This window comes from Lygodium microphyllum, unplaced genomic scaffold, assembly GCF_053477565.2.
Source record: "Lygodium microphyllum isolate KBCC unplaced genomic scaffold, Lygodium_microphyllum_v1.1.10 scaffold_188, whole genome shotgun sequence".
In the NCBI taxonomy this organism is placed as follows: domain Eukaryota; kingdom Viridiplantae; phylum Streptophyta; class Polypodiopsida; order Schizaeales; family Lygodiaceae; genus Lygodium; species Lygodium microphyllum.
Genome location: NW_028229671.1, coordinates 125,881 through 152,426, shown reverse-complemented (window position 1 = coordinate 152,426; position 26,546 = coordinate 125,881). Strand labels below are relative to the sequence as shown.

At 40.3% G+C, this 26,546-nt stretch overlaps 1 protein-coding gene across 1 annotated transcript in view; it reads right to left on the bottom strand.

Annotated features, from left to right (window-relative positions):
* Positions 1-1,499: 1,499 nt before the first annotated feature.
* The window catches only part of LOC148008334 (cyclin-H1-1-like), a 71,284-nt gene continuing 46,237 nt past the window's right edge, over positions 1,500-26,546 (bottom strand). Inside the window, exons 3-11 of the mRNA XM_087674310.1 lie at positions 18,905-19,007; positions 14,212-14,262; positions 6,983-7,061; positions 6,705-6,826; positions 6,546-6,619; positions 2,102-2,222; positions 1,917-1,985; positions 1,695-1,739; positions 1,500-1,542 (exon numbers count right to left, since the gene is read on the bottom strand). Coding sequence (XP_087530436.1) covers positions 1,540-1,542; positions 1,695-1,739; positions 1,917-1,985; positions 2,102-2,222; positions 6,546-6,619; positions 6,705-6,826; positions 6,983-7,061; positions 14,212-14,262; positions 18,905-18,964 — 624 coding nt within the window. The 5' untranslated portion in view covers positions 18,965-19,007 and the 3' untranslated portion in view covers positions 1,500-1,539. The remainder of the gene's footprint in view (positions 1,543-1,694; positions 1,740-1,916; positions 1,986-2,101; positions 2,223-6,545; positions 6,620-6,704; positions 6,827-6,982; positions 7,062-14,211; positions 14,263-18,904; positions 19,008-26,546) is intronic.

The window sequence follows — 26,546 nt, the reverse complement described above, 5'->3', positions numbered from 1 at the left end:
TGTACAAAATGTATTGTACACAAATGGAATGCAATCCTACAAAGCGGCAATGTACCATAATGCATCTACACCCCTTGGTGTGTACGGGGCTCATGGAATGAATGCTCATTGTGCAAATGCTTCATACGATGCTGGTCATGATGCAAATACAACATATGTACCCTTTTTGAAGCCACCACTTTATGGTAACTTGGCACCAAAGGAAAAAGTTAAAGACCATGATGAGGGTGGTAAAGGGGTGAAGGTTTTCAATGGTACACAAGATAGATGGAAACTTTCATTCAACAGTTTGATGCAGCCTACTCGGGAGGTAACTTCACCAAATCCTCTAATATCTGAACGGCAGGCACATTTTTGCAAGAAAATGCATTGCAGTGCTGGTCAACACTTTTGATGCAAGGTAGAGCACCATCAACGTGGGTTCAATTAAAGTAATTGATTGCTTCCACTTGGTTGGCAAGTTGAAACCAACCTTCTTTCTTAGATAGGATGGTAGATGACCTAACTTTACAGAAATTACACCAAGCAAATAAATTCATAAATCTGACACAAATGCATTACCACATTAATTTTGAACAGTTGACAGACGATTGGCCCAATCTCTCTACAAATTCCAATTCTTTGGGCTGACACCAATGACAATCAGCATCAAGATCCAATTTGCCTAATGAAATGTCTCGGAATGCTCTTTGCAACCATGCAATTTTTATCCCAAACTTCCATCTAGAAAGAACTTTCTTACTTTCACTCATGCTGTCCACATTGTTTACTTCTAGCCTTTGGCAATAAACATTCAAGGTCCTGCCCATGCCCTGCACAATTACTGATGCAATGTCCATCAGGTCCAGAGTTTTATAGGAGTAAATTCACATGCTTGTGACAATCCACTGATAGTTTTGGACTTAAACAATGCAATAGGGAGGTAGAGTACACCATCTATAAGATTGGGGGGGATGGTTGATGCAGTGTACATAATGTTTTTTCTTTGTGTAGGTCTATCTTACCATTTATATATGCTATTCATATGTGTGATTGAGCAACTAGCTATTCACATCTGAGGTTGAGTTCTAGTTGTCAGTAGTTTGAATTTTTTATCATCAATTTCATACTAGTTAACAAGGAATCCAACCCGTCGATCACAAGAGCTATCAGGCAAGTAGCCAACCTAAGCCTTTTTAAAGGTAGCTAGAGATGTTAGCCCACTTCCGGTGATGTGGCAGAGATGTGGATTCCATGAGCAAGTGGATGCTCATTGGCTTCAAGGCTCACCCTTGAGGAGCTATAAGCAAGTGTTTAAGGTAATCATTTTTAGGTCACCTTTACAGTCTAACAAACATGAGTACCCTAGCCTCTTTTGAGCTTCAGAACCATTTTTAGAGAGCAGCCCATGTATTTGGCGATTAATATCAATATTACAAGCTTAATCGTGCTTCTCACAAGTCCAAATAAAGTTTAAAAACAAGTGGAAATCCTAATCATTGAACCTACCATGTTGCATGAAGCCCATCTTATGCAGCCCAAGAATGAAAGGAACATCAGCTACTACATATCAGACAAGTGACAAAAGGAACATTCAAAATGCTTGTACACGAAGAACAACATAAAGCAAAGCAGTCCCTCATGAGCACCAGTTGCTGAATGTATATCTATGTGCATACGACTGCAGTAAATTTGCACTTGCAATACGATCTAACCTTTAATTGCTGCAGAAATGTGTCATCTCTTGGTTGGAAAAAACCCTGCAAAGACCCCAAAAAAGAACCATGTGAAGAAAATATATCAGTGTCTAAGATTTTAACTCCCCAAGTACATTTGAATCAATCTCTAAATTGCATCAGTTTCTCTACATTCTTGCTTAGCTTCTCTATGAGAATGAAGAACTGCCAAAAATAAGTCTGTTTTATCAAACCTCTTACCTCCATGTCAAAGATGAAACCATCTAACGATCGATAGGGAGCATAAACAATCAAATCGAAGTTCAAACCCTGTGATCCAAACAATCATCATAAATACATTTGCCAGCCAAATGGGGGAAAAAAGAACTACCTTTTGACCTGTTTATAGTACATACATTTCAGGGCACAAATTAGGAGAGTACGACCTGCAGTAAGCAAAGTTCATTCTTCAATACAGCTTGGGGATCCTGCTGTATGCCCTTCCCAAACTCTTCAGCTGACACATGAAACTCCTCAACTTTGCAGGATATGTAAATGCAGGTTAGCCTGTTAATATGCAAGGGAAGAGCCAACTGAATACTCAAAACTTGAAAGCTTCCCATATTCAACGGAATGACCTATTCACAATATTATACAAAAGTAACTTGATGTACTTATCATTAAACAAGAGCATAGAGTGTTGTGCATTTGAAATCTGGAAAGCAGTGGAGCACAATGCCATCATACTTGCATATTCTTGTACATAAGGAGCAGTGGTTGAAGTAAAGAGTGTACATAAGGGGACCCATCTACATGAGTACTGACAGGCAGCCCTTTGACAGCTGTAAGCCACGGTCCCCACCTCTGGCCAGCAACAAGGACCCACAGTGGTTAAACCAGCCCTACAGCAACTAAGCGATAGCAAAGGGTGGAGAGCTTAGCATTATGCTCTTAAAAGAACCTTGCCTTGCATCCCTCTGACCAGTACCAGATCTGTGGTAGTTGACAATCACCATATAACAGCTCTACAAATTTCTAGACTCTAAAAACAAAGCGGACAAACATCAGGGACTGAAAAATGAAGCTGCCCGGCACTGCTGCTGAAAATGTAACAACAGACCTCAGCAAAAATCCAGCAACGAAGCAATAGGAAAGGGTGGAGAGCTCAGCATTACACAGTCTTGAAAGAACCTTGACTTGCATCCCTCCAACCTGCACCAGATCTGTGGCATCCAGGCTGACAATCAACATATAACACTTCTATGCATCTCTAGACTCTAAAACAAAGCAGATGAACATCAGGGACTGAAAACAAAAGCTGCCAGGCACTGCTGCTAAAAATGTAACAACAGCCCTCAGCAAAAATCCAGCAGCTCCAGCTCTACAGCACAGAGGGAAAATGTGCAGCTTTCAAGCATCTTCACAGCTCAAAATATGGTGGCCAAAACCTTAGCTCAGCCTCTGGCTGTAACAATCATACCAAGCACACATGGTACAGAATTAGCAGCAAAATAGGTCAAAATAGTTCCTTCCACCCTCACAGCAAATAGCACAGCCTCTTTTGCAAATAGCTGAGGAATATCTTACCTGTCACAGGGATGTATAATTTTATTGTTTTGCTTTGGCATAATTAAGTTGTGCACATGTGAAGTGCAAGTCAAGTTGGGCAAGATAACAGTCCAAAATATAAGCCGGGTACTAGGGAACATTGGCAAAAGTTGTTACAACTAATGTTGAAGAGGTACCTGTGAATGCCTGGTGACAATCTTGGCCTTGGACATTGAATGGGCCCTTAGAAATGACTTGTGGTGTCATTTGGCCTTAGGAAAAATTAAACATTTAATGTCTAGACTAAGATTAATGAAGGTTAGAACAATTTTCTAGTTCAAAGGGCTTTGCACAATAAATGTGGATGGGTAGTGGCCAGTTTATGGGCAAGGACAAGTATATTTCTAATTATTACTTGTTGGATATTAAAGTGTGGAGGTTGAGTCTACGTTATAATGTGTCCCACTTGGCAAAATTGAAGGTGGCAGTTTGGCATTTGGCATCAATTCAATTCATGAGAGTAAATAAAACCCACCAGCTAAAGGCATAGATATTCTTCCCGAAACTGGGACTAAAATAATGCAATGAACCCAATTTAAGACATCTTGAAGTATCTTCCTTCCATTCCATGGGTTTTTGAAGCATTTGTTGAAAAGTTCATGAGTTTGTTTCAAAGATAGCCACACAGCACTACAAGACTCAAAGAAAGTCCAATGTGACAATTTAGTCTGTTTACACATTGCAACAGCCATGAGAGGGGGTGCCTACAGCAGCTAAAGAGGGTGCATCTTCAATGTTGGGGCAGTTAGAGTTTATTCTGCTTCACTGGCAGCAACCTTGGCCAGATGAGCCATTGCACGAGCCTCAACGTGGTCCAGGAGCTAGAAGCAGGGATATCTACCTCCATAGAGGCAGAAGATGTCTGTGTGTGGAAGGGGTGTATGTCTGTCTATATTAGCTCATGTGTAGAGATTATGTAACGAGTCTACGATTGCAAGACCCAGACAGGGACCATCTACATTCCAGTATAAATCACTTAGTCAGACAACCAGTACAGCAATTACTTCAAAAGTCATTATACATATTCTTTCTCCCTCTATCTGTGAGTTGAGTATGAGTGAGAATTCCTGCATTCCATTCCTTGCATAACATCCTTAAGGGTATTTAACTCCAACATGCTAAGAGGGACCTGGGATGAACACAAAAGGAAGCAAAAGCATTCTTAGGACCAAAGCACATCACTGTATAGATAAATACACTCCATTCAGTTACATAGGCAGTCTTCTCCTAATTTTCTAGAGCCAACTGGATCTGTCATTGAATCTGTCAAAAAGAGTACATCTTGTGACTGGCAATATCATCTATTGTCAGCCATTAGGATAGGTTAAGGGGGGTGGGTCAGTTACCAAGTCGTAGCATTAAACTTCTGAAAGTTGATGCAAACCAGAACTGCTTGTCCTTCTTTGGAACTAAGATTTAAAAAATAGCAGAAGTCCAAGACAAGGAAAAGCTGCCAAAGGAGAGGAAAAGCAAAGTCCCGCGCTCACCTCACACCCCCCCCCCCCCCCCAAAAAACAAAAGAAAAGCACCACCTGTAAGCACCAAATGGCTGTGCAAGCTGTCCATGAGCCATCCAAGCACAAACATGAGTGTGAACTCCCTTTGCCATTGCTTCAGCAAAGTAGCAGCAGCAAAAATGCAACTCTTGAGACCTCCAAATGCTCCCACCCAATGTTGTCACACTAGAAGAAGGGACCCAAACTGCAAAATCCAAACCTTGTTAGCACTACAACTGCTGCAGAAGAAATCGTGCAGGCAATAGCATATCGTCCAAAAGGGCTCATCATCCTGCCATTAAAATCACGCAGTTGGCAGCAATACAAGCTGCCAGTGAAGTCACCTGCAGCAGATAGCCCTTGGTAAAAGAAGAAATCATGGCCAAACAAGAACAACAACAACAACCAAAAAAAAAACACTGAGCACCAGCAGGCTGAAAATTGTAGCAGCAATCCACCACTTCATGGAAATGAAACCCTGCTCCTGCATTGGCAGCCACCTAATGCTTGAATACCACGTAAGAATGTGCATGTGCAGAAGCAGGTATTACAGGAAACCGCAAGATGAAGGCATAAAGGCGATGCATGAATCTGAATAGATATGAATCATGAGATGCAATGGCAGCATGGACAACAGTGCTGATGGGGGCCTTGCCCAAGTGTCACAAGGGACAAAATGGCAAAAGGGCAATGCCATTTATAGGCATAAAAAATATGGGACATGAGAACATAGGAAGGCCCAAGGTGGACATTGCAAAAAGTGTCTTGAACCCTAAAAGTTGACAGAGCTTGGAATGTCCCCCACTTTGAGTCACTCAGAGGGCTTGCAAACAGCAGATGACCATCACTGAGCAGAGTACACTTGCTAACATAATCTTGGAACATGTTCATCCGAGTTCCTACATTTTCTGCATAACTGATCATTCTACTAAAACAAAATGACATGTTTCTCAGAATGAAAAAATTCAAAATACCAGCATTTGAGGCCTACCAAACAGGGCCAACAACACAGTAACATATCCACAGGCCTTTGTGTAAAATACATACAGCCCCTTCACATACCCAATGATGAAACCCCCCCCCCCCCCTCTAAGGCATTGACTGTGCTAGATGGGCAACAACCTATTCGGAAATGGCCCTATTCTCATTAACCGGATGCTGTAACACATGGTAAACATGCCATTCAGCATTCACGGTTTTATGTTCTCATAGCACTTTGGTTGCACTCACATCCAATAATTTGATGATCAAATCTTTTGATCATTTTTCTGGGCTATCACAGATCCCCCGTATCTTTCTCAGATATTTAATACAACTTCTTTACTTTGTTTATTTCTTTCCTTTTTTCCATGATTCTTTCTTTCTTTTCTCTGTCTGGTGCAGCGATTATTGTGGAGCATGCTAAATTAAATTAGCAGATTCAAACAAGTAATTGATTGACAACAGCAACAAGCAAGACCTGTTCCCTTCCAAGAATTTCATGTTATCACTAATTGATCATTTTATTTATTCTACAAGACATATTGCTTAGCATGCAAGCAGTAAATGACCTTCACTCACTTCAGCCAACAAGTGAAGGCATTAAGGCTAACATACATAGGTCTTTAAAAGTATGACCAACATGTACATCAAGACAACACAATTTATCATTCAACTAATTTTAACCATGAGACTAACAAATAAACTCCATCACAGTGAGAATCAAATTTAAGCCTTGGAATGACCCCATCACACCAGTAAACAGATTCATTAGCCTGATTCCAAGAAGCTGTTTAGCTTTACCTACATGATCTGTTTGGGGTCATGCTCCATGACTGACCAGTTCAAAAAGAAACGTTTGAAGTACAATATTGCTGTTGCCTACATGGTCAACAAGAATAAATCAAAAAGACTCAGGTAAGTCAAAAGGTTGAAAGATCGTTAAAAGATTTCCAGTTCTTCAGACCTGGATCTTATGAGGAAAACTGAACGCTGCACAAACTTGCTGAATTTTCTGCTCATAAAACCTGTGCATTAGAAGTTCCTCATCAACTGAAAGTGGCTCGGGCAGAGAGGATGATTTTTCACCTACGCCACATAGCACATACAAGATTGTACCATTCAGAGCCCATAATATGCACAAAGCTAACAGATAGATCTTTTAAACTCCTCTCATTTTATAACTTGGAGAGGGAATAAGGTGAAAGTGAGATTTAATCAACAATTCATGAAAAGATCAGCTACCAAGCTCACTCCCAGCTGTTAAAGCTCCAGGGTATGCCAAGGACCCATCTGCTTGCACCTCTACACGAGTAGCACCATACTGGATACAATGAAGAGAACTTTGTATCAGCATATATCAATAAACATTTTTCACATTGATGTAGTTTTGAAAATCAATATTTGGCAAATAATGCATGATTGAGAGTCATATGTTCAACAGAAAAAGGAGAAGTCAGAACAATCAAGGCTCTCCCAGAAGCCTCATTTGCAGCATAAAGTAACTTCAGTACTGCAGTAACGAGGTAAATGAGAACATTACATATAGTCAAGTCTCTCATACACTCAGTCTCTCTCGCTCTACAATACAGACTTGCAGTTTCTCTGCCCTGTATAATCAAAGCCCCTGCAACTATCATGGCTCTCTCCTCATCCCAGATTAACAAAAAATTAGCATGTTTCTTAGCTTTGGCATGCTGTGGCTGTGTATTGATAACCTGTTCAAGCATTTCAATATTTCAAGGTACACATTACGTTATCCTGGGCCAACTCTCCAGATATCAAAGCTTTGATATGAACTGATCATGGAAGCTAGCTGCACCATTAGTAGAGGGCTAAATCCCCTAACAATCCATTGTACTCTGTGAATCCTTTTGAAAAAAGGGTGAGCTGCATCCTGCAATATTCCATATCTTTCCATCTGTTTCACTGCCATTAAAATGTATCTTGTGTTTCTGCCATAGTTAACTGGTTGAACTTAAAGGGAGAAGGGTGGAAATAGCTAATGGAGGGAAGGGTACAACAAAGTAGCTGACCCTGCATTTCAAAAAAGATTTGAAATGAACTGACCCCACAATCACACTATATTTGCGGTCCCACCTTAATGAGGTTCCCTAGTAGTGAAGCCTCAATTTCCCCTAACAGTGGACACAACCCTCTGTCAATACACTTGAAGAGGGTGGGCTGCATCCTGCAGACTGTATATAGTTTGCCTGGGTAGCCCATTATCTTCAAGCAGAATATCATGTCAAGATTGTGGGAGAGAAGAAAGGAGTCTCAGTTGTAGCTTTCTTGCTTGCACAATGGGAGAATACACACAAGGGTGGAGGCTGAAAACAGTTTTCCTCTTCTTAGTTGTGTAAGCCAAAAGAACTCGAGTACAAAGAAATAGAAGAACCCTATATATGGGTCTCAAACCAAACTCAACTAACTAAGGTGGCATACTAACTGAACACGAACTAGAGTAGATAAGGATAGCTGTCATGTAGCTATTATTCATGGGCGGTGTACCAACCGCATCTGCAACTGACACATCGGTGACATAAATGCACATGGTCACCCTGGCATATCACGAGTGGAGCTCGATATATCAACACTCCCCCTCGAGCTCAATCCCAATTCCTGCATACCAAGCAGGTCTCTGAACTTGCGCAGCTTCTATGCGCCCAATGCCTTTGTGAATATATCAGCTACCTGATCCTCTGTGCTAACATAAACTAGATCAATAAGACCTAGTAAAACCCTCTCCCGCACATAGTGATAATGCACCTCAATGTGCTTTGTTCTAGCGTGATAGACTGGGTTATTTGCCAAGTGTATACTACTCATGTTGTCACAATAAATGACAACTGGCCCATCTGTAGGATGATACATATCATAAAGTAGCTTATGCAACCAAGCTACCTCACATGCAGCCATTGCTGCACCCCTGTACTCAGCCTCTGTACTCGACAAGGCAACTGTAGGCTGTTTCTTGCTGCTCCAAGTGACTGCAGCACTCCCAAAAGAGAACACATATCCACTGGTAGATCGTCTATCAGAAATACTACCAGCCCAATCAGCATCAGTGTATCCATGCAACTGTATCTGAACTCCAGTCTCATAAAATAGTCCATACTGCAATGTGGACTTCACATACCTGACTATGCGTCTAGCCGCATCCAAATGCGGTTTCCTTGGAGCCTGCATAAACTGACTTACCAATCCAACAGCATAGCTCAAATCTGACCTGGTAATAGTCATATAAATCAAACTTCCTACTATGCGTCTGTACATAGTAGGGTCTTCGAGAAGCTCACCTACATCTGCACTCAGCTTCACATTCTGCTCCAAACGAACTGAAAATAGGCTTACAACCTGTCATCCCATATTTGGACAGCATGTCCAATCCATACTGCCTCTGCAAGAGCTATATCCCACTTGGTGATCTAATCACCTCAATGCCCAAGAAATAATGCAACTCTCCCAAATCCTTCATCTCAAACTTTTGCTTCAATAGCATTTTCACATGAAAGATATCTTCATCACTGTCACCTGTCATAATCAAATCATCAACATAAATGACAAATAGCATAATACCTTTCTCTGTTTTTCTCACATAAAGTGAGAAATCTGCCTTGGAAATCTGAAAGCCAATAGTGACAAGATACTGTCTTATCTTGTCAGACCATGCTCTAGGTGCTTGCTTCAAGCCATACAAGGCTTTCTTCAACCTGCAAACAAACTCAGGATGAACAGCATGCACATAACCTGGTGGCTGCTCCATATATACCTCTTCTTGCAAATCACCATGCAAGAAGGCATTCTTTACATTCATATGATGTAAAGACCATTCCTTTGATGCAACCATACCAATGACTGCTCTTACGGTTGCCATCCTTGCAACCGGACTAAATGTTTCTTCATAATCAATGCCATATGTTTGTGCATACCCCTTGACTACTAATCTTGCCTTGTATCTGTTCACAGAACCATCTGCATTGTGCTTCACCTTATAAACCCACTTACAGCCAATTGCATTCTTATCTTTAGGCAAAGGTACCAATTTTCATGTAGCATTTGCTTCCAAGGCATCCATTTCTTCATCCATGACTTTCTCCCATTTTTCTTTTTCCATGGCTTGCTCAAAAGAAATGGGTTCTGGTTTCTGTATCACTTTGACCATATATGCATAGTGAATGGCTGTAAATCCATCATATTTCAGCCTATCCACAAGATACCTAGCTCTGGTAGACCTACGCAAAGTAGGTTCACTCCCAGGTGCTCTCAAAACATCCCTGGTCTTCCTTACTCCAAGTGTAACAATAGAAGGAATACCCAACTCATCATCAATGCTCTGTTCTGAGCCACTGGATTCACCATCCACATAAGAGTGACCTGCATTCACATCAAAGATGGGCTGATCTACCTTCTCTTTTCCTTTTCGTGATACCTGCATACCACTATCTGCATTGCTTTGAGAAGATTCACCTGATCTCAATCTCCCTGTCCATGGCGAAGAATGTGAACCACTGTTAGAGGACGCTCCAGGTCCACTAATATCTTGTGACTGCTGCTATGAATTCTGTGCAATATTACCATTTTGTGCATCTATATTATCAATCACATTTACTGGTTTATACCAGCTACTCATCTCATCAAAAACAACATCTTTGCTCACTGTAAACTTACGAGTAGAAGGGTTATAGCATCTATACCCTTTTTGCTACAGAGAATAACCAATAAAGATGCACTTCTCAGCTTTTGAATCTAACTTGGATCTCAACTCATCTAGCACATGAACATAGACAATGCAACCAAAAATTTTCAAATGAGAAATATCTGGTTTCCTACCAGTATACCTCTCCTCTGGAATCATGCCATGTATTGCTGCAATGGCAGTCCTGTTCATTATGTAGACTGCTGTAGCAACTGCTTCAGTCCAGTAAAAATCTGGCAAGTCTTTTTCATTGAGCATGGCACGAGATACCTCTCCAATATACCTATTTTTTCTTTCTGCAATTCCATTTTGTTGTGGGGTATGACTGCATGAATATTGCTGCTTTATGCCATGCTCCTGCAGGAACCTTGCAAACTCATTTGAGAGGTACTCTCCCCCTCCATCTGATCTTAGGCATTTTATTTGCATGCCTATTTCTTTTTCAACCATAGCTTTAAGAGTTTTGAAATGCCCAAAAACTTCACTTTTCTTTTTCATAAAATACACCCAAACTTTTCTGCTATAGTCATCAATAAAAGTGACAAAATAATGACAGCCTCCAAGAGATGCAGCTTTAGTAGTCAACACATCGGAGTGGATTAATTCCAATGGCTTCTTACTCTCTTGAACATGTCTAGGAAATGGTTTCCTTGCCTGTTTTCCAAATTGGCAGGCTTCACATACCTTATGCACTTCTGCAACCTTGAATTTAAGCAATCCTGCAACAATATTTTGGACCTACATTGATTTAAGTCATTATACATTAACATGACCAATGCGTTTATGCCAGATATCAATATCTGCAACTACACCGGTCCCATGTGCAAACATTGCTGCACTCAATTCAGATATGTCTGCATCCAACGTAAACATTCTACCCTTTTCTTTCCTTTTGCTATCAAGCGACCTTTATTTTTCATATCCTCAACAAAGTATCCATGAGGATTAAATCTGACCTCCAAGCCCTGCTCAACCATTTGACCAACAGAAACCAAATTCTTGGTGATATTCGGGACATGAAATACATCGGACAGGTATTTCTTTTTCCCATCCTGCATAGACAAATGAATTTTTTCAATCTCCACAATAGGATGTGCAATATCATCACCAGTCTCCACAAATCCTGGTTTTTTCATTTTCCTTGCATCCTCCATCCATTCTGCATGACCTGTCATGTGGTTTGATGCACCTCAGTCAACATACCATACATCATTGCTTTCTTCTGCACTTGTCACAGAATTGGTCATGTGTTGCACTATAAACAAATGCTCATTTCTGTAATCACCCTGTCTACTAGAAGACGCATAATTCCCTTGTTACAATTTTCCATTCATGATGTCATTCTGCTTTTTATAGCAGTCTTTAGTCATATGACCCATTTTACCACAGTAGTAGCATTCAACATTACTGTTTGCATTTTGGCCTCTTTGCCATCCACCACGACCTCTTTGGCTCCCCCTGCCTCTAGAGTTACCACGTCCTCCTCCATAGGACTGGTTTTCTTGAGTTTGCTGCATATTCTGATTTCTACCACGGCCTCCAAATCGGCCTCCTCTACCTCTGCCTCTACCTCTTTCAACATTTGAGTAGAAGACAGCTTCTTTTGAAGTTCCTCCTGAAGAAGATGCACCACCATTTCTCTGCTCCTCAGAAATTAGAAGAGCAATCAACTCCTCAAAATCAGAAAATCTTTCACGGACGGAAATGAATGTTCGAAACTGTGCATAATCCTTTCCTAGACCATTCAAGGTCACAGAAACTAAATCATCATCTTCCACTGGCCACCCAATGGAAGCAAGTGTATCTGCAATCTTCTTCACCTTCATGTGGTAGTCATTGATGCTCATATTTTCTCTTTGCACATTATGCAACTCTTGCTTGAGCTGCATTTTCTTGGCTTGCGTATTTGTGCTATACATTTTTGACAAAGTATCCCATGTCTCCTTTGGCGTACTTGCATCTTGAATATGCACAATCATAGAGTCTGAAATGCTGATAGACAGCCAGTACATAACTTTTCTGGCTCTCTCATACCATGCTTTAAATGCCTGCATTTGCTGTTGATTGGGAACATCAGGAAGAACTGGTTCTTCTGCATTTCCTGCAACAAATTCCTAATATCATTTTCCCATAAGGAAATTCGTCATTCTAAACTTCCATGCTTGGAAGTTGTTATTGTCAAGCTTTTCAGTAACAATCTGTGAAAGAGAATCAGACGCCATTACAGAACACTGCAAAAAATTATGTCACTGCAAAAAACACAGCTTCACTCTCACAAGGGCAAATCTGCAAAACTGGTGAAAGTGGTATTTGACCACACAGTCACTTCCTAGTGACGATTTTGCATAAACAGGAACCAAGGATGATTCTGTAACTCCCAATGTCTCTACACACAGGCATACGATGCAATATCTACAGTAACTTTTCACCGACCTGTAGAACAGTGGCTGCACAACATAAAACTGGGCCTTTTTCTGAGTGCGTGCAGAAAACTTCCGCCTCCAAAATAGGCCCCGAAATGGCCTCAAATCAAAAAAACAGGGTAACCAAGGGCTAAAGCCCTTGTCCCGCAGCATATACTGCCCTCTTGCTTCACCGCGAAGGGCGTCTCAACCTGAGACAATGCACTCTTGCAATTTCCGGCTATACTACCTGCAGAGATCTGCTCCCAAAACAAAAAATGAAAGCAACACTGCTCCTCTTACCAGAACACCGCGAGCTTGGCTTGCTTTCTTGAGCTCCTTACCACGAACAAGGCTCTGATACCATGTCAAGATTGTGGGAGAGAAGGAAGGAGTCTCACTTGTAGCTTTCTTGCTTGCACAATGGGGGAATACACACAAGGGTGGAGGCTGAAAACAGTTTTCCTCTTCTTAGTTGTGTAAGCCAAAAGAACTCGAGTACAAAGAAATAGAAGAACCCTATATATGGGTCTCAAACCAAACTCAACTAACTAAGGTGGCATACTAACTGAGCCACGAACTAGAGTAGATAAGGATAGCTGCCATGTAGCTATTATTCATGGGCGGTGTACCAACCGCATCTGCAACTGACACGCCGGTGACATAAATGCACAACGGTCACCCTGGTATATCACGAGTGGAGCTAGATATATCAACATATCATACTCAAACTCTCTTCTGTGGAATTATACCATCTGTCATGCTGGCATGGTTCTGCCACGGAGTCTAATGTCTCTGCAATAGATTGCCAAACCAAAAAGAGAGAAGACAGTACTACACCCAATTATAAAGGGTGGGAGTGGCTGAACCAGAGTGCAAAGAACTGATAGAACCTGCCACCATGCATCCTCACTGGTTCCTGAATGTTCCCCTAGACACTTTGATAACTTTGCCTTTACAAGCCTGAGAAGCTGTCTAACAGCTAAGGTTGATCTCTTTTCCCAGACTACAGCCAGAGGATCCGGTAACACTTGCTACAGACTTGAGTTATATTAACCTACTACAGACTTGAGTTATCAAATGACAAAAGTGTGTTGCAAAGAGGCATACAAGTGGCGATTACAAACTTTGTATCCTATTAACAAAGAATGCATAGAGTAATTCAAAGCGCACAAGTGACAAGTAGATTGTTACACCCAATAATAATGTGCATGCCACTGTTTGCAGAAAACCCACCAATTGTCTCTGTGGAATCGAGGTAGATTTGAATACTATCCGGCTTACAGGTACACTAGCTTTGAGGATAAAAACTAGCTATTCAAGCAGTCTGATAATAAACAGTAAATCATAGCCTTATGAAGCATCATACTTACTTTCTTAAGGGCATCAACAGCCCTCTGGTTTGCTGCCAGCCGCTTCTCAGCCTGTATAAGTAGAAATGTCTCAATATATAGAAATGTCTTAATAGGATCTCACAATCAATTGGCATTCTAGAGAACCCATATGGACAAAAAATATACACCATAGTTTTTTGACATTGAACTTTTTCAGCTATATCCCTACATGGGATAGAACTAGCTTCATGTATTTACATACTATCTGGAGGTCTTCCTTTTCTACTTAAATTCAAACATGTTGGACACATGACTTAAGATTGTATAGTACTTCAGACAGGGTGAAATAGTATTTCAGCACTAAGACACTTGACACAGAAGATGCTCCATAACTAGCTTCAAGAGACTGCATAATCCCTCATTTTCCTCTCCTACTTCTTTGCCCCAATCTTATCGGACACATGATTCCAGATGCAACACAACCACATTGTGGTGCTCAACAACATCCTCAGAAGTGAGCCTAGCTACATGACTCGTGCCCTTACAACTGATTTCCAAGTAACCTCTGCTTTTAAACAACCTTTTGCTTGTAGTAAGAGGGGACAGCCATCCCAGTGCCCCCGAGACATGGAAACACCATCCTGGACAAATCTGTTGGGAGGTAGGAATGTCCTATAAATCCTTCCCCCACACCCCCACCCAAAAAAAAACTTGCCATTTTTCTTCTCAAGAACAATTGACAAAGGACCTTTTTATTTTTGGAATTTTTAAATTTCAGACATTTTTCTCAGAAAATTTAATGTGCTAGTTATCTTTGTTTCTTCCTTCTCATAGATACACACACGTACGAAACCTGCCCACATCTCAAAGTCTCATATCAAATCAGTTCACATCACACAGGCGTGCGCAAACTTGTTTTAAAATTGAAAACACACATAGGCCCATGTGTACACACATATGTTCTATGATAGTAGACACCCATCCAAACCTCTACCCACCACATCACACACATACATCCGGTGAATACAAAATTTGAAAGGTTATTTATATATGCCATCCCCCTGCCCATCCCCTTCTAAAAATAATCCCCGAGTGTTTGCCAATTTATTTTGTTCGTATATAGCACCCAAAAGGTAAAATTCGAAAGTATTTTTGGGAGTCGATACTGCCTGCTCAATTTATTTAAAGGAAGCCAAGGAGAGCCAATCTTCATCCAATCATCCCCACTTCAGCCAATTTTCATTACTAGTATCCTCATCCTTGGAACCCCTCATCTTCCATAGATCGACTGCAATGTCATTCCAGCTGCAGCAGCCTGCTTCATCTGCTCCAGCCTTTCCATTGCCATTACAACATCTCCTTGGCAAAATGCTGTTGCTGCCCCCTTTTGCTGCTCAAGACTACGTGCGCTGCTGCTCAGATGCCTACGCTACTGCACTGCACCAAATATGGCAGTTTCCAATGCCTCTCCTGCCTGGCAAGTGCTCCCAAAATGCTATTGGTGAAGCATACATGCCCATCAAAAATGCCACATTCTGCCCTCAAAATGCAGTTTTGCTGCCCCTGAATGTTCACTCCAGCCAAATGCAACTATCCTTCATCAATGACATCAAGTAGTAGCAATTCCCAATCCTGATCCTTCAAGTGTTGGATGTCAAAATAATGTGACGAACAATATGCACTCATACCATATCAGAGAGACAATAGGGTTTGCAGGGAGAAACACACTCCTCCAAGCATTAGGTGTAGAAGGTAATGCTGAAGATGGATGACAACTGTCGAGGGGGCAGAACTTAGTCCTCTGGTGCCGTCGGAGCCGAGGAACAAGATCACCAGCTAATGACGCGTACTCTAGAAGGTGAAGAGGGACAAGATGGCCTACCCAAGGAATTCGACCCTAAATGGAGCAAGAACTGCAAAATGCAGCCTCCTGGGATAGCATCAAAGCCAATGTCAATGCCGGGAAGATGTCTAGAGAGAAAAATGCAGCCAAACAGCTGACGGCTGATGAGGATGAAGGTCGCCAGATGCAGAATGCCCTAGACTGCCAAATGCAGTCACATGATGTTGCCAAATGGAGTATGCCTGATGCCTGATGGAAGGATGATCCAAACACAAGGCAGATGATGTATGGAGAGCTGACACCAAACAAAGAGGTGTCTCCTGGTCCCATTTTCCAACATGATCCAACTTATTAAATTAATTTTTACAATATTAATTCCGAGAATTAATTTAAAAAAAGATGCTCAATTGCACTTAATGTGATTGCCCTTCCTTTGTGCCCTACATAAGGAGCTTCGTCACTTTCTTTAAGCACCTTTTATCCAACAGGAAGAGTGATACAAAGGTGATTATTCATGAGAAGGTAACCCTCTTTGATGGAAAAAACGCTAGATAGAGGCAAGAGATGAAGATGATGGTGATGGAGGGCTGACTGGCTATATATAGCCATGAAGGGCCAAAACTGACTGACTTGATCTAGAGGCCCAAAATATGGCCAGCCTGATTAGTGTGCCCACTAACTAATGTGGCCACCATGCCGAAAAAGAAATGAATGAAAGTGTCTAGGACACATGAGCTGATAGACAAAACACAATGTCAAAGTTCCAGAAGTCCTCATCTAAGTTAGACTGAAACTCACAGGCAAGAGATGATCATGCATGATACACATGGCTATTAATAACCGCATGCCATTGTCACACATTGGAGGTCATCATAGCATCATTGCTTGGTACATCTATAGTGGAGATGCAGCCAAGGTATAAAGCATGAGTACTCTTCTACTTTGGAAAAACTTTCTCGCATTCATGCTAAGATTATTCATACTCTCTAGGAAGACTCCAATTTCAAATCAATAACAAAGCACCAGCCCCACTTCTAAGTGGATGGCATGATATTGTCACAAATGGGGGATCTGCAGCAGCATCATTCTGTTAGCATTTCTGGTATTCACGCTGGTGATCTCCTAGTTGTGAGCCCCTGACAGATATGAAGGAGCTCTAACAGCCTTCTGTGCATTTGGAATTCAATTTCCAGCTTTATCAGTCAGTTTGTAGCTATGTTCACAATGTCTAGGCTGAGTGCATTGTGGTTTTGCCACGTGGCAGGCTGGGTGGCAGTTTTAACAGCTGGTTGGCCAGTCATTTATGACCAGCTGCACATCAGCCAGGTCTTTCACCTTTTTAGGCAGCTGATCGGCCAGTTTTGCAGGTTGCAGCTATTTATAGCTTCTGCTCTCCAGCATGTCCACACATTCCATCAATCACTTCCACTCTCTCCACTTTCAGCCTACTGCCTATCATTCTTCCAATCATTTCGGTACCCTCACTGACACATACCAGCAGCGTGCAGGGGGTGATCAGTGCAGCCTTGTATTCAGCATTCATTTTCAGATCAGTGCAGTCCCATTCCTTCATTCTTTGCATTCATCTTGTCTCTCTTCCCTTCGCTCTCCCTGTTCATGATTCTCTTCCGTTGCACACTCTCACACATTGTTGGTACATCTAGATATGGAGATGTAGCAAGGCCATAAAGCATCAGCACACTTCTACTTTGGAAAAACCTTCTCACATTTAGGCTAAGGTTATTCATATTCTCAAAGGTAGATTGAGACGCTAGGAGGGAGGCTCTAATAAAATCAGTAATGGGAGGCAAGACACCCTTCTTTACACCAAGAAAAGTACACTTTCTTTCACCTTGGAGCCCCCCAACATGATTTGTTATCTCCACATGACTTGTTACATCAATGGCATCACATGGATGGTTGTTTCACTGCTCCTAGGTTGCTTAAGCTTCTTCCGATTAAAGAGTGGCCTTTCTTGGAAAACGTAAAGAAAGGGCCTTTGAACTACTACAATTTGCAAGTCAAGAGAAAGGAATGAGTCACTCTAGAGAAAATACACAGCAATAATTATACATTGATTAGCCTCCATATTAAACTTAGATAGAAACAAATATTGTTTCACTCTTGCTGAATTTTGCACTTGTATCCATTATATTTGATATGTTGAATGGGAATCAAGAGTATACAAGGCTGTCTAGCCAACATGCAAGTCCCATGTAAGCACCCCTGGTCGTTAAAACCCAAGGAGAGGCTAATGCAAACCTATCTAGTACCCTACCTACCCAAAATCATGCATGAAGCCTCTTTTTTCAATCCCCCAGCTGCTCCCAAAGAAGAAAGTTGCCTCAGTAGTATTTCTTGAATCCTTGCCACATGCAAAACAATGCCCAATGCAAGACTGAAAATTAAGAGATTCCTTGTCAATCATACGTGCCAACATTTTCTACCTCTCCAATTCCCCCATTCTGTACCCCCTAGATTAGCCCTCCAATTCTATTTTAAAGCTGCCAATAGAGTACCACTACCCACATCATGTTCTTGGTACTGTCATGATTCCTGTTGTTAACCTTGAATTTATCATATAAAAACTCAATCAATCAACTTTCTGTTGTTCTTCAACTCCAAGTTGCTAAGTGCAAAGTTTCAAATTGTTGTATAATTCTCACGAAAGATGCATAGCAATGATGGCCCACCAAAAAACATATAGGAGGAACTTTCTGTCTATAGTACACGTTCCTATCTTTAAGGCATCAACTGAAAACAATTGAGATCTCTTGCTAGAAAGAGTCTATAGTACATATAGGAGCAACTTTCTGTCTATAGTACATGTTCCTATGTTTAAGGCATCAACTGAAAACAATTGAGATCTCTTGCCAGAAAGAATCTTACCAAGTCATTGATGGATAAGATCCAATTGTGGCGATGTGTAGATGATTGAAAGTCAGCCATAAAGATGAGCTGTTGGCTTGTTGAAACGTTGCTTTCTTTCACACTGCATAATTCACTTCCTATAAGCAGAGAATTTTTGAATTTCCAAAAAAAAAAAACATAATTATAACAAACAAGATGGAATGATTTCACTTAGTTGTGCCTTTGATGTGTTTAGGGAAACATGGGATGCCAGTACACTCCAAGCCATAGATGTATTTGAGTTGAATGGCATAGGGAGAATATCCAATTCAAATTCCAAATTTTTTTATTGCCTGAAAGGCCTTCCAAAGACAAACCAAATATCATATGTTTTATGATGGAAGGTTTTACAACGTACACCTTCAAGGAAGGGGTGCAAGGTTTTGGGCCAATCCATCTCGGTGTCTAGATAAAGATATTGAGCAGCTATGCAAGACCATTTTAGCTCCACCTCTTCTTCAGTTTCAATTATATTTAAGTGCTGAATGACAACCCTTTGGTTTACTGAAGGTCAGTTTCATATAGCAAAAGCTAACAAACCTAGGATTTAGACACTAAGCCTGATCATCCCTTACCTACACAGATAACAACAAATTTCCACAAGACAAGGCTCCAAACAATGTCAATTTTGAAAGGATCATAAACATTATGATCACCGTTTCAAAAATATCGTTACTCCTGACATCAAGACACGATATTCCACAGACAGCTTCAAACATCATAATAACAAACCAGGATAGTTCAAAGGTCTACAATAGTAAACTCACTTCAAAGTTTGAACATCCAAGTCATAAGTAGTAAGTATTAGAGCCTTGATAACAGATATTAAACCCTACTGCCAAAGTCCAATCTCAAACATAATCATCGAAGTAACTTTCATCCTAAGTAAGACTAAAGGGCCATTCATTAGTTACCTACTGATGTTCTTGGTTCTTGTGTTTTGGGAAGTCGGATGGATAAGAAACATGTTCCCTAAGTAGAAAATGTCAAATAGGTTTCTTATTTTAGAAAAACCATGCAACTATGGATAACTGAAACACCCCTCAGACCCAAGCAAAAAAAAAGTAGGTCAAGATTCATCATCTCAAACTCCTTGCTAAGAAACCCACTCAAGTGAGCTATGTGCTCACTATGCTATAATGTTCACTTGATCATCCACATAATACTACAATTTAAAGGAGAAGTTGGGGTGGGAATCTGACCACCAAAAAGCCATGCTAAGAAAGAAGCAGGGTCAATCTGCCAGCACCATTAAGTCTCTAAAAAAGGCCAACATTGACACTAAATTATAATGCTTCTTTGCCTAATTTTACTCCACAAAAAAAGCCCAAAAATTTTTAGTTATGAAAACAGCATTTATTTTATAAAATGCCAAATGCCAAAAATCCCTATGTGATTCCACATTGTCGGCATCCATTTCTCTCACTCTCCCATTCCACTCCTCCTCTCTCAATCTCCCTTCTCCCTCAGCCATCATCATGAGCTGCCACCCATCATCTCCAACTGCCACCCTGCTCCTCGAGGAGCTGCCCAGCCTGTTTCGTTGCCCACATGAACTGTCACCATTAGTATAAATGTCATAACCTCTTGTCTAAAGCCATCGACAGCTACCTGGTGCCATCTCAAGTACTTTGCCAACCTGCCCAGCTGCCACCTTGCTGATCTACACAGTCGCCATCATCCCCAGACAAATGTAGCCTATGTATTCCATCTTGTACATAACTGAGGGCTGCCTGACATCATCTGTCTCTTTTTTTCCATAATGAGTAATTATATTAATCACATGAGAAATACAAGAGGCAACCTGCCCAAAAGATCATCCTGGTCCTTCTGATTTCAGCATGACCTCATAGAAGCCCTGAGGACGCACATATGTCTTCTACACAATGTCCTTGCAAGGTGGATATTATCCACTGGCAATTCTGAGAAACCAAGGGAATTTGACCAAGAAAAAGAGATGATAAATCTAGCCCCAACTCTGATTGGGATGGGTTGGCTTTTGAAATCCTTGGCAACTACTTGAATTCCAGCTGTTGATTTCAGTGTATTAAGCCTTCAATCTCTAGCATAGGTCCCAAGATGACTGCTAAACCCTAAATACTAATGTAAATTAGGACTTATAGGATTTAATTATTTTTCAGAATTAATTAATTCTGAAAATTAATTCAACCGTTTGACCCATGCCCATAAAATTGATTGTGCCCATCCACAAGTTAATTGGCTAGGCCATTTTGACTCCCAAGTGGTCCTAGCATTATTTAACCCTTGAACAAGCATTAATTAATTAATTCCTAGTGTCACCACTGGCACTTATCAATCAAATAATTGCTCTAGGCCTAAATTGACAGCAGCCTAAATTAACAGCAGGTACAACCTACTACGTATCAAATATAACGTAATACAACTTTTGCCCTTGGCATTGACTCATATCTTGGGGTCCTTGGCCCGATATTGTGAAATAACTTGTTTGCACTCACTATACCTCATTTTTGCACACTTGATTAAGAACTTAGTATACTAAGCAAAAGCATCAAAATTTCACATCTCCGTGATAGTAAATCCTTGCAATCGTCCTTGATTGCACTGCAATGTGCCAAAGCAAAATATATTGGATTGGAATATCCAAAAGGTATCATAGTCAAAACAACATTGTCCATTGTTGCTCAACCATGCTATTACCAACACTTGTCGAAAATTTCCAGCTAGCATAACTTAAACATGAAACTCAAAAATAATCCAAGGCTGCTATCAATGCATCCATTACTCATGTTTCTCAACTATTCTAGCTAAATAACCATAGAAAAATATAAACCATGGCTGAACTATCAATGGAATTCATAAAACACAATGTTGTTCATAAATGATAAAACCAACTAAATACAACTGATAACTAAGGATCATCCCACTAAAAACTAGCAACTAATAATCAAACTCTAATGATCATACACTAATGCAGATGTGTACTCACAGAGCTGCAAATGATAAACCATCCTATATATGCATATCAACTATGATGAGTAGTACATTGAATTGTGACCTCATGACAAACATACTGTCAACATAGTATCTTAGATGCATACTGAATACATCCAAGAGTTGTCCATCATTGAAAATTTGAAAGTGCTGCCTCACTCTTGAGCATCAGGCAATCCTCTAGACCCCTACTCGAACCTAAATAAACTCGAACCAAAGTTCACTCTAATTGAAAAGCATCAAGGTAAAGTTGCAATAGCTAAGAGTGGTTTGCAAAGTCACTCTTCCATCCATTTAGTATCCATTAGTGAGTAATTCTACAACTTTACCGAGTATCTTTACTCTTTCTCTCTTTATGTGCCAAAATTAGATCAAGCACCAATATCTCATCTAGCTACCCACCCTCTAGCTAAATTTTAGCAAATGCATCCTCTAGTACATCACCATAAACAAGCCTCAACAAGCTCACATTAAAGGCATTATATATCCCCCAATGTGGAGGCAATTTCAGACTATAAGAAACATCACCGATCTTCTTCAACACTTAGAAGAGCCCATACTATCTCATACTCAACTTTGAAAGCAATCTCTCTTTGCCTTTTATCTTTTTTAGCCTTGCCTTTTCAAAACCCAACAATACATAATCACCCTTCACAAACTATAAACCACATCTATGGCAATCACTTGTACTCTTTTTCTTTTCCTGAGATCTCTAAAGTGCATACTTAACCTTTGCATAGCTTGCATCCATGTTCTCCACATAACGATCAGCCTCACAGATCTTATGCTTTGTGCATACCATAGGTGCCACTTTCTTGCCACACTCCATAACCTCAAATGGAGCCTTGCCAATGGAACTATACACCGTATTGTTATATCCAAACTCTACCAAAGGCAAGTAATGCTCCAATTGTATCTTATACTCAGATAGCATCTCAAGAGATCTAGCACTGTGAAGTTTGCCTCTTCAGACTGGCTATCAGTCTACACATGGAAGGACGAAGAAAATTTCAATGCGATACCTCTGTTTTTCAAAAGCCCCTTGCAAAACAAACTAGTCATTCAAGGGTCTCAATCACTGATGATTGACTCTGACATGCAATGATATTTGGACACATGCTACAAAAATAAGTGTGCCATATAATCAACCTCTATTCTCTTCCTCACCGAACTTGCAAATAATAGTCCAACTTATTGAGGTAAATACAACAAGGACTAATTTTCCTTTCATCTTTAAATCAAGGATGTGGGTCTTGCCCTTATGCTCTAGGGTAATCACTTTGTTATGGTAGTCAATAGTTGTATGCACTCTATGGTACCAAGGCATATCAAGCAATACATCACAACCCTGAAGTGATACAAAGTTTTCCAACGAGCAGTATGGCAGGCCTTTGCATGCCGTTCCAATCCCTCCCATGGGTCCCATCTTATCCTATTTGATGCGTACAAGCTACCACATCAATGAAGATAAATTTGGCTCTTGTTCCATTATCAAAGAATATCAATGCATACTACTCCTAATTTTTTCCCATGCTCTAAATAGCTCAACAGCATCATCATTGGGGTAATTACTAACCACATCAAGCTTTGCATCATCTTTATTTTCAATCTTATTTGCCTGTTGTTTATTAGGACAGCTCCTTGATATACGCCCACTGGTTGCCACATACCATAAGAAGTTGTATCATACATTCTCCTCTGTGGTCCTTGACCCACCATTGCATGAAATATAGTACCACCATCAAAGTATCTTGGCTGCCCCATACTTGCATGCATGCCTTGGTTGTCCAAGCTTCATTGAATTGGCACTACCAAAATACCCTTATATTTGTGTGTCTTGTCCCACTAGTACTAGTTGCTTTGGCTCATTTGCAACATTGGGAGCATCTTCAAGCAGCTTAGGCATTTCCTTTAGTACATCTTGCTACGCCAAAGCTCTAGAAGTTGATTTCTTCGTCTTACCCTTATTGTCCTTCGTGAAACGATTCAAAAACCGAGTGAATTGAGGATCCTTTGCCAATTCAGGAAAGATGCTAGCTCCTTTGCTCATTTGATTCTTCAACTACTCATCAAATTCTTCACTTTCTTACTTATCATCAGTACCCTTTTGCATGAAAGGCCCAACATTTTGGTCTATATCAACATTTTCTACTTGCTATCAATGTTGTGTGCCTTGTCCAAGATCACGCATTGCATTTCTTTCTTCCTCTTGTGAATGTTCAAACTGAGAGGCATTATCACTACTTGATCCATCTCACCATATGAAGATTAATTAAGTGCCTCGAGCCCACCAATTAAAAGAGTTTAATCATGTCTCAGTATAATAGAAACATGAAATCAGTCTTCCTTTGAGGAAAGGGTGATAATGACTTGATTTAACTCTAATTGCAACAAGCAAATAACTTCACATAAACTAAAATGTCCATGTTACCACTTAACCTTGGATATTTGACACCGGATTGGCCCCAAAACTTAGTGCCCCTTGTAGTATTTCTTCATCTTGAATTACAAATGGATAGGGTTGTAAGCACTAGGAAGAACATGAGAATGACAATACTTTGAAATTAACCAACTCGATCAAATATCACCATGAAAATTAGGAGAGAGAGAGAGAGAGAGAGCGAGAGAGAGAGAGAGGGGGGGGAGTCAACATCACGTTGAGAGGGAAACCAACCCCTCCCCCTTTACAAGAATTTATTGAAACAAACCACAGGTACCGAGTGCCTAAACCATATACAAAAGGGTTAATTTGCTACAATTCTAAAAATTAGGGTTTTGAAACTCTAATTTCTACAAACTTTGAGCAGTAAGCTAATTTTTTTCTTTAGTGCTTGGATTAGATCAAACTAAGTAGAAAGTGCTTCTTGAATGAGAGATAGATAGAAGAGTACAAAGCATGTGGTTGAAATTTTAACATGAGAGCTTATTCCAAATGAAGAGAGAGATCTCCAATATATAGGTGTGGCGCTGGGGTGCTCAAAAGTGAAAAGTAAAGACTATAAATGACAAGTGTTTGTTGAAAATGATAAGTGTAGGGATACTTATCTCTTCAAAATGACACATGTTCCATTCTAGAGGCCACATGTCACTTTCTTAGAGAAAGAAGCTTCCAAATCTTCTACTCTAAAGATCTCTCAAATGATTAAGAATTTAAGATAGCTACTGAAGACAAAATTGTTCCTTGCAAAATTCCAAAGTCTTTGACGCAAATAGAATTTCCATTTCAGTAACTTTCAAAAATAGTAACCTGCTAAATTTTAGGAGTCATCAAACTTAGCTTCTGGAGAGCTTCATTATATAGGTTCCTCGGTTCATGGTTTGTTTCTTTGATCATAAGTATTTGATTTCACTTTCTAAAGCCACTCATTATATGGGCTTCTAGTCAATGTGACTATCTGAATGTAAACATCTTAGTCATCTAAGCTTTCTAGTCAATTTGACCACTCGCAACTAAACTTTTAATTTCTCTTGGGCATCTCATCAATGACAACCCAAGTATAATTATAGGGCGTTCTGGCCATTAACCACCCTTAAATAGAAAGATAAACATCTAATTATATTTTGAAACACTTAAATAATATAAATCACCTTTCAAAGTACATGAGTATCAAATTAATTTGAAATCATTGAGCCAATATATCTTCATAACAATTGATATACAAAAGGTTTGTTACATGGATATACTCAGATTCGTAAACCTCCTCTACTAATTCAATTGCCTCTTGCTGTCACAAATGACCAACAAGTATTCTTATCAATTTGCCCCTTGAATCACCCAGGGCTTGACCTTCAATTGACCATTGGCAGATCAAATCTAGTCTCAAATCTAATTGGGATGGGCTGGCTTCTAAAATCTCCATTAATTACTTGAATTCCAGTTGCTGATTTCAACGTACTAAGCCTTCAATCTCTAGCACAAGTTCCAAGGTGGCTATTAAATCCTAATTATTACTGTAACTTGGGATTTACAACAATAATTACTCTACTATCCATTAAATTATACTAAATTCTGCTACCAACGACTGAGAATCGCTAAGACATGTTGGGGAAAGACTTGAGAATAAGTGAGAGTGCTGTAGAGACACAAATTTCAAAGTTTCATTGCCAAAAACTGATCAAATCAGTTACCGCCCTATTCTGCCTACTTTGTGAAAGCCCTTAATGTGTTGTCGCCAACCCAAACTGCTGCTGGCTACTGCCTGGCAATCTTTTACATCTATCACTTGCTGCTCCAAGGTCTTCACAGCGTTTTACATCTATTGCCTACTGCTCCAAAGTCTGCTTGGGCTATCGCCTGCTGTTTTAGGATCTGTTGACGGCTGCTTCAGCATCCAAACTACAAGTACAACAGCCCTCCCTCCCTCCCTCCCTCCCTCCCTCCCTCCCTCTCTCTCTCTCTCTCTCTCTCTCTCTCTCTCTCCAAGTCTCCACAAAGCTCTGAATCGTTGGAATGCACTCTCTCCAACCTCCAAGAGCCTTCTCTCAACTTGCATGAAAAAGTTTTGCCAAATGGCAACTTTCCTTATCCATATTTCAGTAATTTTAATCCATTTAATTAATTTTTAGAATTGATTGATTCAGGCCTTTGATCCTATCCATAAAATTGGTTGTGTCCATACACGATTTAATTGGCTAGGCCATTTTGACC